This window comes from Nanorana parkeri, unplaced genomic scaffold (assembly GCF_000935625.1).
Source record: "Nanorana parkeri isolate BGI_ZX_2015 unplaced genomic scaffold, ASM93562v1 scaffold36, whole genome shotgun sequence".
In the NCBI taxonomy this organism is placed as follows: Eukaryota; Metazoa; Chordata; class Amphibia; order Anura; family Dicroglossidae; genus Nanorana; species Nanorana parkeri.
Window position 1 is genome coordinate 3,063,995 of NW_017306304.1, and position 17,112 is coordinate 3,081,106.

At 38.2% G+C, this 17,112-nt stretch overlaps 1 protein-coding gene across 1 annotated transcript in view; it reads left to right on the top strand.

The window, feature by feature from the left end:
• COL25A1 (collagen type XXV alpha 1 chain) overlaps nt 1-15,243 on the top strand; it is a 429,660-nt gene extending 414,417 nt beyond the window's left edge. Inside the window, exons 32-37 of the mRNA XM_018569899.1 lie at nt 219-272; nt 1,093-1,119; nt 3,294-3,347; nt 7,364-7,441; nt 11,056-11,094; nt 14,837-15,243. Of these exons, the coding sequence (XP_018425401.1) occupies nt 219-272; nt 1,093-1,119; nt 3,294-3,347; nt 7,364-7,441; nt 11,056-11,094; nt 14,837-14,839 (255 nt within the window). The 3' untranslated portion in view covers nt 14,840-15,243. The remainder of the gene's footprint in view (nt 1-218; nt 273-1,092; nt 1,120-3,293; nt 3,348-7,363; nt 7,442-11,055; nt 11,095-14,836) is intronic.
• Nucleotides 15,244-17,112: the final 1,869 nt, after the last annotated feature.

Here is a 17,112-nt window from a genome sequence, read left to right on the forward strand (position 1 = left end):
AAATCCTTGTTTTACCTTTCAGCTGATATATAGTGGCATGGTAGAAAGATAGATTTCAAATAATTACACTAGTTGGGTTGAAAATGATTTCATTAACATAATTTAAAGATATACATAAGTGTTTGCATGCCGTTGCCCAGAGTTCTTATTTTAATTTTACTGATGCTTTTTCAGCAAGAAATGTCTGGTTGCAGTATCATAAATGTTTTCCTTTACAGGGTGAAAAAGGAGCTGTTGGTGATCCAGGACCAAGAGGACCATATGGTTTACCTGTAAGTCATAAGTTGGTTGATTAAACACCTTCAGTTTTGATGTACCTATGTAAGGGCTTATTAAACACAAGCTGGCAAAAAAAGAGTTTACTTCAATGTGCCCTACACTATACAAAAATGCCTCTTCTCTGGGATGGCATCTCAAGACTGTTGTGATTACAGCCTGAAAGCAACACTAGTAGCACTGGATCCACGTCACTCCATGTTTTTAAGCAGCAATATAAATATATATGTTACTATGAGGGTTATTCACAAAGCTGCCGAAGGCAGCCAAGTGAATAACCAACCCAAAGTGGAGTGAGCCGAACGCTGTTCAGCTATTCATTTTAGGCTTGTACGGCTGATTTCAGCCGTACATCGGCTTGCTTCGGTTGGCTTCGGTTCAGCTGAACATGCTTAGCATGTTCGGTTGAGCCGAAGTGCAGAAGGAGTTCGACTCAGCTGATCCAACATCCACCAGGAGACTCCTGGACTTGGCTGCGACTGAAGTGGATCTGTGAAATTATTACATAGCTGGTGTCAGTAAAGCAGCCCCTTATGTGTTTTGGGTGAGAACCTGTCTGGTGCTGGCCCTTATTTGTAAAGACAAGAATAGCCTAGGGGCAATCCCACCATTTTCTAAGCGTCTCCTGTAAGATATTGTGCGAACTGACATTACCTATAGTTATGAGTTATCCATGGCTGTCATTAAATGATTTACAGTGCTACTTGTTATCTGAGACTGATAAATAAATGTTCAATAAAACAAATATATTTTGCTAATGAAATCAGAGGAGCAGCAGATTAAAGTCATGAGTATTGTGTGTGATTATTTTCACAGGGTAAAGACGGGGAACCAGGTCTTGATGTAAGTTATTTAATATACCAGAGTTTAAGTAAGGCATGGGTATTTGCATGTTTTATGTGCATACTATGAAACATTTCATATACATGTTTATATTGTCATATTTTATTTTGCCATGTTCAATGTCTTCAAACAGCTAAAACAAACTCCAAATACTGTATATAAAACAATAATGATAAATTCCCTTAATCTAATGAAAGGCTTTAACTATAATACATTTAGTAAGCTTATGTTTTGCTACAACCATGCCCGGAGTAGATAGCACTGCATCACATAAATCTTATGCTAAAACTCCATACCACATTCTGTGTTACGACAGGAAGTGCACTGATTTCTAATATTCTTGTGTATGGACAGCTTGCACACTTTACTTGCTGGTGAAGAAATCTATAAAAATATGAACATCACAGAATAAAGATTAGACAGTGGCATTTATCAAAATAGTTAAAGGAGAACTATGGGGTCAGGGCTTTTCCCCATAGTTCTCCTTAGGGTAATGGGAGGACACAAACTAGCGTCCTCCCGTCACCCTAAGCTCAGTATACCGCGAGCTTACTGAGACGCCGCAGCCAGAGCGGATCCCGACATCGATGTCGATATCCGCCCAGCTGCGTGAGTGACAGCTGGCTCTGCCTATCTAGAGGCAGAGCCAGCTGTACCCACCCCCTCCCCGTCCGTTCCGCCAGTCAGCACTGGTGGATCGGAGCGGGGAGGGGGGAATCCATCCCCTCCCCTGTCACGGCAGAGAGCTGTGACAGGATCGAGAAGTGAGCGAACACCGGAATGTGTTCGCTCACCTCCCGATCTACTGAGCCGACCTGTGACAGTCTCATTGTCACAGGTCGGCTAGAACTATGAGGTGAGTGAAAAGCACTCACCTCATAGTTCTCCTTTAATGTAGGGCCGGACTACTTGGTCATGTAAGCCCAACTCTTTTCCCATCTTACTTTATGGAACTTGATAGCAGCAATCATCATTAAGGATTAAAGAAAACCTGTCATTAAAATAAAACTCCTAACCCCCTCCCCCTAACCTGTGCTGGGCACCCTCAATTTTCTACACTTATATTTACCATGGCAACAATGGCAACAATTGCATACTGAATGGCACACCCACCCCAATGTGACAGCACTGGATCTGGTGATTGGCACTGCACGGTGGAGGGAAAGGTAGCGTGACACACACCAATGATGGTAAAGTCTAGGCAATGGAGGGTGCATAGCACAGGGTGGGGTGCAGATTTGGGCTTTTGTTTTTTCCTGAAAGTAAAATCTAGTCCAGACTTTTGTTTTAGTTTTGGATAGTGTATGGAAGGGTTAGAGCATCTCTCTCTGATTTTATTTCTGTCTCGTGTTCTAATTGGGAAGATTGCATTTTACTTACTGTGTAGTCACTGGGACAACGCATTAAGGAAATCTTTGCAATGGGGAAGTAAACGACAATAAAATATACTTTTTTATCATTATAGAGGTGAAAGTTTAGAAGCTCTGTCAGGTACTTAATGGTTTTGGTCACCACTCGAAGTGAGGGTAAATCTCACCAGCCGGGACACAGACAACAGTAATACGCAAAGGTTCTAACCCTTTCCCTCTCTATCCGAAGCTAAAAACAATAGCATGGGGTTCTACTCTAGGCAATTAGTAACTTGGCCCGTAGTCTGAGTGCAAACAGATCACCTTAGTAATCCTTTACAGTCACTGGCTGTCATTACTTTTTTTGAAGAGTGATTGTTGTAGTTACTTAAATAAATAACAAAATACCACCAATAGCAACAGGCCTGTCGTGCCTACTGTTAAATCTATCTCTGGCACATTATATAATGAATGGTGGCCTATAGTAGCCATATTCTGGCTGTCATTTTCTAATGTATGTTTTAAAATAAAAGCAAGTTTCCAAATGGCAAACTATTTAATTCTCAGTTTTATACCTGACTTCCACTTTGCCATAACTAATTATAAAAAAATAAATAAAAGCACATGATTTTCAGTGAGCATTACTTTCAATAAAGTATTATTGTTTACAGTAGGAAGAAGCAGCACAGTGCTGTCACTATTATAATAGGTGCTTGCTTCATTTTTCTCACAAACTTTTCTTGGTATATGTTGGCTTGGCACTAAGCTCCCTCCAATGCATCCATTAAATTCAGTCAGACAAGGTCATTTTGTATATTGTTTCAGGGTTTTCCGGGTCCTCGAGGAGATAAAGGTGACCCAGGAGAAAGGGGAGAAAAGGTGACTGAAGTGAATGTTAACGTGGCAAGCTTGTCCCTGAATTTTCCTGACCTTATCATAGGCGCTATAAATCCAGTCTTATTCCTGTGTGCCAAGAGCTAGTGAGTGCACATTGACCTCTTCAGTAAATTGAGCTGGGATGGTCAGTACAAACTGCTTAGTCATTTATATTTACTGACAAAGCTGCTGGGATAAACAATGCCTGGTATCAGTTAACTTTGCAAGGAACAAATCATTTTATGACAGTGTCCATTAACTGGAGTCATACGCAATCAGTTTTCATAAACAACAGTTTAAAGCACACTTTATTTTACTGTTACTGTTCTGTCCTTTGGGCTTACACCACAGATTAAAATGTATTGCCTTTTGAGTTGCCTAGTTACATAAGCCTACTTGAAGGAAAAAAGAGTAAAAAAGAACACAGCTAGACATAGACCACTATATCAACAAAATAGGGAATAGTGATAGAAAGTTGGATAGATAGATAGATAGATAGATAGATAGATAGATAGATAGATAGATAGATAGATAGATCGATAGATAGAATTATTCCCTATCTACATATCACAAACTTACAGGAACATGTAGGGTAACAACTGACATTTTGGTGATCTTCACTTGAGAGTCACAATGAGCCATTAAATATGAATCAAAATTGGGCCACCCTTGGGTTTCAATAAAATGAGGGAAAATTATCAATACAACTTTGGCCTTTAGGTCCATGCTTATTTTTTTCTATTTTACATGTGTTTCATAAAGTTCATATAATATACAAATTTTTGCAAGGATCACCTGCAAAGTAAGGTGCACCATGAAGAGAAGCATACTGTAGATTAGTCAGCAAAGATTTTGTTGTTGGCACACAGGAAATATCTGGTTCCGTTTAACTATCCTATAGTGTAATCAGTATCTAACAATACTACCTTATAAAATGGCTCTCTTGTTTTTTAAGTGCTGTTTTCCCTGTTTCATTCTTTTATTGCTTTTGTTTTGCCTTAATTTATCACAAATCACCCTCATTTAACATTGTATGATCAACATTGTTCAACTGTCTTGTGACACCTTGCTTTCCAGTGGAGCATTCCCTTCTCCTCCTTATACCAATGTACTCGCCTGTAACTTTACCTCCTTGACTCTTTTTTCCTTCAGACTTTCCCTTCAGCAACCTAACTGGTTTATTTTAGAGATAACTGTGCACTTACAGCATTGGATATAATTAATTATATTCTGTTGCACATTTGGCACAGTGGTCTCAGAGTAATCCCCAAAGTCTTTCCTTGACTACTGTCCATTGTTTTACTAATATTGTGGCTTCCTCTCCCTCCCTTCCTTTTTTAATAGATAAATGGTAATTTATGCTTTTTTACAGCCTATTGATGGGTATGAAGGACATTTACCTATATGATTATATTTGTTGATTACCACTAGACTCATTTGCTCTATCAACTACTGGTATTCAACTAATACGTCTCAGAAACAATATTTGGATCCAGCTGATTAACATACAGTTTAGTGTAAGGTCATATATTTTAGAAACAGGTCTTTTCCTGACATGGCATCAGGTAGACTTGACTTGGAGCCCCCTTTAGGCACCAGTCAATGGTATACAGACTGCACATACTAAGAACACTGGAAAAGACAGAAATTGAGATATTATTCCAGATCATCCAGCACTGACAGTATTGGTATGGGCAGAATATGGTGATGATGTATCTAAATATAATGAACATTAGAAGAATAATGCAGCTCATAGCTACAAATACATGATCATAACAGTTTTCACAATGCTTTTTGAAATGTAAGGGTTTGTTGTTACAATCAGTATATAGTAGATCTTTTACTTAAATCGTTTATAAATGCACCCCTTTAACGGGGCATTCATCAAAGGAAACTTCATTCTGTGTGAATGGAGGCAAAAACTAATGTTCTTAATATATTTTCTTTTCAAGTCAAATAGTATGTATTCATAAATACACCTCTGTGTATTTCTGCCAAATTTGGGAAACCCCCACTATGTTTGTCCCTATTCACGCAGCATACCTAAAAATAATGACAAAAATATTTTTTACCTTTCTGGTTTCTTTGAGGTAAGTGTATACATTGGGCCCTATTGGCAGCTCCTATTGTTTAAAATACCTTGCAATGTGCAAATAGGTGACAGATTTGTTTAAGTGCATTAGCATACAATGTATCACCCAAGCCTTGAGATCTTTAACCCTTAGTTAAGACAGACAGTGTGCACATCTAGTTTACAACTGTCAATGAAGATCTGCCAGCACAGAACAGACATGGTTAATTATCTTATATTTAACTCCCAGCCCCCTCCTTGACATTATTTAGAAGGGGAAACCTAGGCAGGATTTTAAGCAAGTTAAAAAGGTAAGCAGCAATTTCCAGTATTTTTTTAAGTTGTGTTATCTGAATAGGAGCATGTAACTAATATAAAGTAGGTGTTACCCCCAATGCGGCTGCAAATGTGGAAATAGACTTTAAAGTGTATCTAAACACAAACACACTTGGTGAAATGCCACTAAAACATTTGCTGTCCTAAGATAACAATGCTCATTCACCCTACTTTATAAGGACAACAGGAACAGGGTAGGTCTACTTAAATCTCCAACTCTCCTCTTCTCCACAACATAGATGGGTGGAGTTCTGTAGTCCTCAGAATCATGTAACTGATAGCAGCCAATACAGGCTGGGACCACGGGAAGTTATCAGTTTACCAGATTTCTGGCAAGATGAACCGGTACATTTTGCACTTCCCAAACAGATATAACAAAATGCTTCCAATGGCTTATTTAACAGCCCAGAAGGGAGCAAAAAGTAGTCATTTGTTGTTATGGTTTACATGCCATTTAATGACTGCACTGTAGCTGCAAATTCAAGTAAATACATTCAAACAACCAAACATCCAACCGCACACCATATGCTGCTGGAAACTTCTTGTATTGGAAATCGCACAGCTACACAAAGTCCAGCCTCAGGTCTTTGTATGATCTGACCTATTTATAAGGACAAATTATGTGGTCCCTATTATTGAACATTTGTATAAAGAAGATCCATCCTCTGTGTGGTCACAATCTATCACAGTTTTGATGAATTCTGAAGCACTATTGAAAAATTGGTTTGATTAGTTGCTATAGATCGTTGTGTATTACCCTTGCACTAGTCCAGAATAAATGCTATGGTGTCGGCAGCCTTTCTGCATGATTGGTCGCAACCATACTTCATTCTTTTAACACCAATATATATTCTGCACATATAATTGGGAACATGTTAACGAACAATGATAATTTCAAGGGAGAATATTTTTCACAATACACATTTCCCTCATATCATTAAGGACTTTGCTATATGTCAAACTATAATAATACATTTGAAGTAAATGATATGGATATTATCTTTCTAACACTGCCTTGGTAAATGTTCCTTCAAACCTTTCGTTTGCTGATAATTTTTATTCAATACTTTTGCTTTTTTTTTTATAAACCATTGTATCCACAGGGGGAAAAGGGAAAGAAGGGCAAAAAAGGGCCTAAAGGGGAAAAAGGAGAACAGGGTGCCCCTGGATTAGATGCACCTTGCCCGTTGGTATGTCTCATAAAACCGGTCCATCATGTCGAGGTTTCTAATGCATTTGGGAAAAAGCAAACATCTAGAAACCATCCTCCTTGGCATCACTGAATGCATCTGAATGTTTAAAAAATAAGTTATGCCAGAGCTGAATTTTTCATTCAGGTGGTATTTATTAAACAACTTAACAACCTGGCAAGTTTTTAGCTCCTATTATAAAAATGTGCATCCATTTTGAATATCAATATTAAGAATTGGTGTCTCAGATATGTCACTGATCTTTGGAGATTTAGTAGGTTCTATACTCATGAATACAGGAGGATCTTAGATGTTTGCTCTATCCCTTTCTTTTCCTTCCTCTTTTTTTGGTTTTCTACAGGAGAGATCACTGCAAAAGGATAATAATTTCAGTAACATTGCAAGTTAATTTTTACAAACAGGGTTTCCGTGGATTAAAGGGGGAAAAAGGGGAACCAGGTCAGCCTGGCCTGGATGGGCTGGATGCCCCTTGCCAATTGGTACAGTATTTCTCTTTCCTATCCTCCCTGCATGCGAGTCCTTGTCTTGGTAGCAAATGCAAAGGCCACTCCTGGAACATTTGCATTGGAAAGAATCTGCATGCTTCTGCATGAATGAAGTGCATCCCACTAAGTGATTAATGCTATATTTTCGATCCCACTTCTAGTGTAAACACTTACACCGTCTGTCCTTCCACTCCGCTGTTTTTCCTCAGAACGTTTTGGGAGCAGTCAAACACTGTCAAATTTGCCCACACTGTCACACATAACCCTGCAGTAAAAATGGATAACAGCTATAAAATAGCTTACTTTAGTAGCTTGTGGCAACCTTTATCCAAAGACAAGTAGGTAATCTATGTAGCGACGTAATAGCCTGCAGCCCAGTCCTTTCTATAGACACCCATTAAAACGGCTTAGTCTCCCTGTGAAACTTACTTGACCTTTCCTGTAGTTTTTTTTCACAGCTTCCTCTCCTCAACTCAGCATGAATCTTAAATCCTGCCCATACTAAAATGATACTAGAAATTCCTTTCCTTGTACCAATATGGCAAACATGGTTCTTTTATTTTTGTTAAGCTGCTTAAAAATCACTGAAGTCATCAATATGTAAAATAGATACTTAAAAATACATAGGTAGATCGAGTCAACTGTTAAATTATGTTAGAAGAACTACATATTTTATCTATTGTTTTTCTGGGGGAAAATTAAGCATGCATACTGCACATCTGTTTTATTTGTCTTTCTTGTACATATGGCATTTATATCTGGAGAATGCAAACTTTGGTATGATTTTAAAGACAGTTGCATTGCTAGTGTGCTTATCTGCTTGGCTTACGATAGTGAGCAAGTAAGTGTAGTAGGTAAATAATCATAGACTTTCCTATTTACATGGAGAAACTTACAGGGCATACTCCAGGTAAAAATGGCTGTTCATGTCTAGCCATCAGTTCATACAATCAGGTAGGTTTCTTTAAAAAGAGAGATTGCTTTGTATGATGGCAGGCTTTGAGCATGCATGGGATAAGCAGTTTTGCAAGTTACAGTATGTGATAGATGCCCTAAAATTATTTATAAATCCGACTTTGGTTATATAGAATAGTTCTACGCTCTAGTGTTCTTCACTAAACCACCTTCAGACTGAATTCACACTTGCATGGTGATCCGTTGGTAACACATTTTGTAAATTTGTAATGAAACCCCAATGCGGTAAACTACACACATGACCCTACAATGCACAGCAACGCAAATATGAAAATATGTGTTGTGGTGTCCTGCATTGGGCAACAGTGGGTCAGATACTTTTTGTTGTTGCAATAAACCTCCTTAAGAATCCACAAGAAATTAAAAAGGTGGATGCAACGTGCAGTAAAATATATTGCAGTGTGTGTTAAAAACGCCCACGCATAGGTGAGAATGGTACCTAAGTCTGTTACCTTGATTAGAAGGTCTCTATTTATTAGATGTATTGTTTCAAAAGCAAGCTAGAAGCATCGGGTAAAGGGTTATCTTGAGCTGTCTGAAAACAAGTATCTGCACACCAGTGAAATCAGTGAGAGATAGAGTAGATTAGAGGGGGTACCCATCCTATAGTATGCACAAAAACTTAGGTGCCCAAATCTGATGAAACAGAGTAGTGCTTAAAGAAGAGTAGAACTGCTTTACTAGTACTTGTCAAGTCCTTCCATTCTCTTTAGGGAACAGAATGTTGTAAGACTTAAAGTGACCTTGTCAGCAATTTCTAAGCGGTAATAGAAACTGTCCCTGTAAAGAACCTCTCCTGCCACTTGTGCCACTAAACACTGCTCCAATCAATATGACTAGCCAAGAGAACTTTCTTCTGAAACCGACCCTTCCAGGAGTGCTGTTCTACTGGACATAGTTAAGATATGATGGTCGGCAGGACAAATCAGAAGATTGACACACCCGGAAGTGTTGATTTCTTCGTCGACTTCAGACAACGATTCTTCTTGGTGTGAGGTTCAGCAGCATGAGCAGCAAGAGAGTTTCATAATTATTGATCTTTACAGGGGCAATGTTTTTTTGCATATGCAAATTGCTGACATGTATTTCACTTCTTATATTATGTCATTCAACACAGGCAGAGTGATATGGGACTTTCAGAGAGGTGTATTGAGATAAAGAGCTTAAGACAAAATACAAACTCTGCAGCAAGTATTATACATGAATAGCTATTCCCTTGTTTATGTGTCTAAAAGTAATGGATTAATGGATTTGGACAGCATTAATCAAAACTGATCTACAACTAAATTATAATTCTGTGTTACAGGAAACAAGCTAGCCATAATAAAAAATGCTTATTAGTCTGGCAGCGGCCCCTCTCTCCATCAATACTGGGTACCTCCACTCCTAATAGGAACTTATTTATCATTTTCAGCAAAGGAACCTATGAGTTACAAAGAAAAGAGCGAAATTCCCATCTATACAACTACTTAATATTATGTTAATTTAAGGGATCATTCAGACAAAGTGCTCTCATCCTTTTTGCCCCTACACTACACCACCACAGATGCATACATGCCTCCATCCCACTGTAATGTTTATATCCTGCTATAACATTTTCTTTGGCCACAACTTTATGGGGATCTGCTATACAGGCGCTACCAGTGCTAAAAATAATTTACAGATGAACGACAAAGTTAAGTATGCATTTGGGATGAGTGAGAGTGGGTAGTTTAGGGGAAAAGAGATAAGTGCACTTTGTTTGATTCTTGAAATATTTATTTTAGATTTTGACTGGAATGTCCCTAAGTATAGTGCAATTGGGTTTAATCATTGTATTCTTAAAAGCTATTTTTGCTATGTTGCTATCTTACCACTTGCTTTTGTTGAAGGTAGCCATTAATATTTTCTCTGAATGTACAACTGAAGCTATTTCAAGCTTGTTTCAGTTTGCCCATTACATGCAAATAGTTACTCTGAAATGAAAAAAATAAAATAAGAGTGAAGTGCGGACTAAGGGCTCATTAACACAGGCGTGCACATCCGTAGAGCGTGCATGACTGTGCAGAGACCTACTCTTGAGAACGACAGGTGCTTCGTGTAATTGCACGCATGCCAACCCAAACCGGCACATCCGTGCAGGGCCAGTTGTCCGTACTTGGACGCAGACAATATGTGTCCAAGTGCGGGCACCCGGACCTGCGCATACCCGCATCCTCCCATAGGAAGTCAAAGATGGCCGCTTGCAATTACATGCAGCACCTGTCCCACCCGGGAGCAGGTCTCTGAATGGGCATGCATGCTATATGGATGCACACGCCTGTGTGAATGAGCCCTAAAACTGCAATGCTTTCATTTGTCAAACTGTTTTGAATGTTGCACAAAATGAGGTATTGTTTAAATGTTTACAGTTTTTTAGTGCCGGTACTGTAGAAAATAAAAAATCAACATATGATCAACTCAGTAAGTTGGTCTATAGATGTTATGTGTAGATGATCATTATTTTAAACACATTATACCTATCTTGTTTAAATGTTATTTTTACATTTGATTCTTAACCATAAGTCATCTGTTGCATACATGCAATAAATGTTCTTTCTGCATGCTATATACATAGATATATAACATTCATGTACACTGTGTCATTGAAACAGGGACCAGATGGGCTTCCAATGCCTGGCTGTTGGCAAAAGGTGAGTATTGGCAAACATTTTGTAAAGGCTGACTACTCAAAACATTAATTTTACTTTTTTAAATACTGCATGTGTGCAAATATGACTGTTACAACAGTAGAAAACCACTGAGCATTTCTAGGGAAAAATTCTACTTATGAAGTGCATATTATTTTAAAATGAGGAGATGTTGAAGTCACTAAATACAAAAAGTAAAAAACTAGAAGGAAGAAGAAGTGAACAATCTAGGACATCATAGCTGAACTGGAAAGTGAGCTGAATTGGAGAATTTTTCCAAATCTGCTCACTTCTCTTGCCTTCTCCAAACTCTTCACCCTTTTATGAATAACCCTGTAAGTCTTAAACTGATCTCTGGGCAAGAGTTGAAAAACATATATGGCAGTGTATTTAGCTGCAAGAGAAATTGTATTTCAAACCATCCAATCCTGAGATTTACTCAGCTCTGCTCTACTACAGCTGGGCTGGTGACCTGACTATTCTCTGCTGATCACTAAAGCTAGGTCACATCTTGCCCCCAGTCAGTGACTAGACTCTGAAAGAGCAGTAGCAACTAATTCTTCTACTTTAGGTGTTTATTTCTAGCACACATACATGCAACACACCCTATTGGTGTGAAGTTCTGCCCCTCCCTGTTCCAGTCTTAGTGCTGCTGAGTGATCTATTTAATTTATTATGTAATGCATCATTTTTCTTTTCAGTAAATATTGTGTAAAAATTTAAATTGTTAAATGGAAGAGTACTCTACAATCATAATGGTACATTATGGCCACATGTATGTACTGTATGTGTATATAAGATATATCTGTTAAATATGAGAAATGGAAGGATAATTTTCCCACATGGGGAGAGAGAGGACACTGGTGTCCACTGTTCCAGGTGCCAAGTGATGCTTGTTGTGAATCCTTACACATGTTACATTCACAGTCAGGATTAGATCCCTGGGTTGTTGCTCATTCTAAATACCTTCTACTAAACACAAAGTTTGGTATTTGTGTTTACTCTGTATTGAGTGAGATGGAACCTTGCTATCTCCCCAAACTTTTGTTTGCTTATTAAGAATTACTTAGTTAGGATGAGCAAAGGAAAAGGAATGACCACATATTGGAGCATATTTTTGCACCTGGTACTGGAAACCAGGGCCAGGAAGACAATGTAAAAGTACTATTTCTGATAATTAAATGTAAATCATTTTTATAGACAGAAAAGAAAAATGCTCAGTGGAGTTCTTCTTCAATGTTCTAACAGCATGAAAAATCTTTTTAAAGTGTGCCCAAAAGCTTAGAAAATAACTAATACAGTCTTGACAACAGTGGGATTGTTTACATTATAGATTATCTATTAACTTAAAGTGACACCACCATCTTACCTCTGGTAAGTGACCTACAATTCGTATCTTCTCTATCATAGAGAGCTACACCCTTCATGGGAATCTTTAGCATTCAACACTTCCCGAGTGATGTATACTTGTGTCCCCCATCACATGCTATTGTTTTGTCCTCCTGTTCCTATGTCACTACAGGGCACGGTAGTGATGTAGGGGTTGGAGGATGAAACCACAGTGTTTGGCGGAGGACACAGATATCCAATACTCCTGGAAGTTTTGAATGCTGCAGATTCATTGGATAGATAAATATAATACCTCTTCTTCTAAAATGCCATTTTCTATCATTGTAAATAGTTGCTTGCACACAAGCAGAATAGTTACACCTTTACAGACTTCCTGGAATAATTTAGATAGTAAGTAAATATTAAAGCAGGCAGTTACTGAGATAGTCATCATTTAGTAGTACATTAACAGTGCTGAACAAAGCCCACATCCAAAACATGCTGTAGTGTGTCGAAAATGCAGTTAAATGCCACCTTACTCCTTGGGGTCTTTCTTCTTTCAGACTAATATTACTAAGCAGTGGATTAAATTAGCATTTTCAATACAATTGTCTTTAAGGATAATTGTCACAATACTACCAAATTTGGCAATAATAACTGCTGATAAACAAATGTAGAACCTACATATGTTTCATGCATGTAGGATTACTAAGGGGAGTAGGACACCTAGAACTGACTGGAAACTCCCAGCCATTGGCAGTATTCCATGCAGTCTCATCTCATCTCAAATTTAGTGCCCTATGCTACACTTTTGGATGGCTCTATCCTTCTCCCACATACACACACTCTTTTCTACTTTAGACCCCTTTCATACGGTGGTGGTTCGAGCAGGTCCGTCTGTCAGTTTTTCAGGCGGATTTGATCAGAAGCCCGATGTTCCGCACGACGGAGGACAAAACTGAACAGACATGGATGACACAAGAGTGACACCTGTTCTGATCTGATCAGCAGGAGATTCATGCATGGATCCCCTGCTGATCGGAATTGATGGCATCTGCGTGAAAGGGACTTTAGAAATTACTAGACATGTAAGCTGCAGAAAAATTTGGTTCGGATCTTTCGATATTTCGGGATTCCTATGCAAAATTCAATTCGGTTCAGGGTTTCAGATTCAGACGAAATCCGGATTTTCGTGAGTTTATGAACGAATATTCATTGTGACTACCACAGAAAACCATATACAGATATTAATACTAAAGCTGAAGCTCCTAGAACCGAATGGCATTTGGGAGTCCGAATTTCTGAATACCATTTGGGAGCTCCACAAAGCAATACTGGTCTGGGAGCCATATACATACACAGTATTAAAGCTGTGGCTTCCAGACCCGAATGGCATTTGGGACCTCCCGAATGCTATTCGGAAATTCGGACTCCAGCTGGAGCATCAGCTTTAGTATTATGTATATGTAATAAGTATTCTGTTTTACGAACAAATATTAATTGCGGTAAACATTGGGAGCCATATATACATAAAACTAAAGCTGAGGCTCCCAGAATTTGGATTCAGACCCATTCGGATGCATTAAAATGAAAAAACACACCTGATTGGCCAGAAAAGTCACATGTCTGATTCAATTTCGTTTTTAAACAAAATTCGGACAAGATTAGAAATTTCGGAAAAAGACATTTGGATTCGGGCACATACATTGGGATTCAGAAATTTGGATGTGTCCAAATGTCCAAATTTCGGGAAATTTGTACAAATTTCGATTCGGAATGAATCACACATGTCTAGAAATTATTTCAGAGTCCTCTTTCTGATAAAGTCCGACTGTCAATGTTGGCTTTGGTTGACTGTGGGTGCAGACCAATCAGAAGCAAACACTAGAAATCTGAAGGTGGGAGTTTGGAGAATCAGAATTCAGCAGCAGCAATCAGCAACTAATATAAAGTATATTGATTGGGGTTTTGGATAAACATATTTTAAATGATTGATCTTGTCTTAATGAAGAGGTCCTGAGTGATCCAACAACATTGTCTACCCATTGTACTGATACATCTTTACTATGGATTATTAGCTAAACCAAATTAATGCTGGCTTTGCACTTGTATGACTGTACAATTGTTTCAATTATTCCCTACTTCAGTGATGGGGGAACCAGCCTAGCTACCCCTAAGCAACCCCCTGATGCCAGCTGATTAGGATGCTCTCTCACACATACCTAAGGTTGGCTCTGGTGGGGATATATTTATTATGTGGAGATCTCATAGGGGAATGTTTGCATTGCATGCTGTATAATTACTGCCATAGACTTTGCAGGATTTGAGTAATCTTCAGTAAAAATGACTGCACTGTTTGGATTTGCCTGCACTGCCTGTCCACTCACAGCTGTTTTCCTGTTGTTTTTTTTTGCAGTGACAAGTCTAACCATGCAAGCATGAAGTTGTAAATAATTAAAACTGTGTATTTATAGATAAACATTTAAAAGAATTACATCATACGTTTACATATACCTGCTTCTACATGTCCATCATTTGTCTTCTTGCACAAGCTATTTGGCAGTAGTAAACACTGCTGATGGAATCTTCAGATCTGTGGAGTTACTTGACCATAAGTTTATATGACACTTTATATCAGTGCTTAGCTCATATACATCAATATGCTTGGCTTGTAAATGTCATGAAAGACCACGTGTCAAAGACATATCTCCATATAATGACAAATAATTCTTATTGCAACTCATTTCCAACTGAACCCCCATGCCAAATAGTACCAGTGATCTGTGTCGTCTCAATGTTTGTACAGACTAATGACATGCATGATGTTTCCGGAGTTTGCTGAGTGGTTGAACCTCACATGCTAGGTGATTGACCTTTGTGACTACCTACCCAATTCCCTTAACAAGTCACTTTCATTCAATTCAAGGGAGTAACACCATGGCTTATAGCAAGGAAGAGATAAGGCGGTTGAAATAAAAGAGCAATGTTATTCATTTTCGGAGATCCATCCAGCAATGTATCATCTCCTATTTGACAAGCCCAAATCTACTATTGAGGCTCAAAGGTCCTGATTGTCTTCAGCATCTTTTCATTCCGAGCTAACCACAGCCCTCCAGGAAGTAGAAGATGGGCATCTCACAGTTATCAAATATGTTCCATGGATGCCACAAAGTTTGGAGTTGAGTTGGAGTTGGAGTTGAGTCTGAGAGGCTGCATCCTATGGTGCATAAGAAATATGGCAATGGACAAGTTTAACCAAAAATGGAAAGACCTAGTTTTTTTTTCACAGACCACTTCTGGCTCATGCGTTCTCTTATAAACTAAGTAGAATTGGAGATCCTCCTTCCCAGAGATCCTTTAATTCTCTGATGCGAGTAGAAACGTATGACTCTGTGCAGCAGCATCTTGCTAATATTGATATAATGCATTCATGTTCTCATTATTTTTCTGAAGAGGTTTTGTAATGTGCAGTCTATGGTTAAAAATCAAGCCACAGTAAGTGTTGTGGTCACCAAAGGGTTTTGCTCTGTGCATGTGCCTAACATGCTGATAATCAATCGTCATGCCTTATTTTTTCCGCTGTTGTACCTTTATTCACAAAGCCTTGGTAAAAGCATTGATGTATTGAAGAGATTAGATGTTAGTGCAAAGCAGTCACATCACTGTTGTGTGACTGTTAGCATATTCCATGCCCAGATGGTGGTTAAGAGTATAGCTGCTTATACATTTATAGATGTAATATATTATTAGTCTATGTCTTATTATTGGTGCAGAAGAAATGTTTATTTTTGGTTTTATTCTACTTAAAAAGAAAAAAACACAAAAAAAGCCGCCATTGTGTTCACTCAAGACAGTATTTTAATGCTCTTTCTTCTATTTGAGGGGCACACTGCATACAGATATGTAGATGTGAGTAGTCAATGTTTTATGGTCAGGTTATGTTTTACCGTGTCTACAAACTGCTTGTATGATGCTGTCTTGAAAAGCACAATATTGTCTATTTTCGCATGGCAGTCATACTTTTTTTAAGGTCACCTTTCATATAAGTAATGGTTTTTAGCAAATGTATTCAAAACAGCTACACCGATCCCCTTCATTGTATGTACTGAAATATATTTTCTATGGCAATGATGCAATGAACCATTGACCCCCCCCTACCTTCTTTGTAAGAGGTTTGCCTATAATGAGGTGTCTTGAGGTGCCTCTGTCAGGTAATACGTCTAAGAAACAGATTTATTAAGTTAATAACTATTTTTTTACAGAGGTTTACCTCCCTGGCTTGCCATGCTTTATGCTAAATATTGCTAAAACCAATCTATAGTATTTTCTGCTGTTTGCACACATCATGTGCAAGTATTTGTAATAATGTTAGGAGGAGGAGAAGGGAATTTAACTTTTTATTCAAATGTGGTAATTTTGAAACATGATTAGTGTTCTGGTTTTCAGGTAGACTTGAAACACAACACAGCTGACCCTCATTAGTATGCTATAATACCTAGTAATAGTATATTACTGACATATACCTTTCTTTGGTTTTGCCAACAGTTAAGATTGACAAATTAGATTTTTCAGAAATTGCAAGATTTCCACTAAAATATAAGTTCACACTGAAACAGCAATACATTTTTTTCTTCCTTTGAATTTCATGCCAGAAACACATCCTTTACTTTTAGTGAATATCATGTAGTTGTA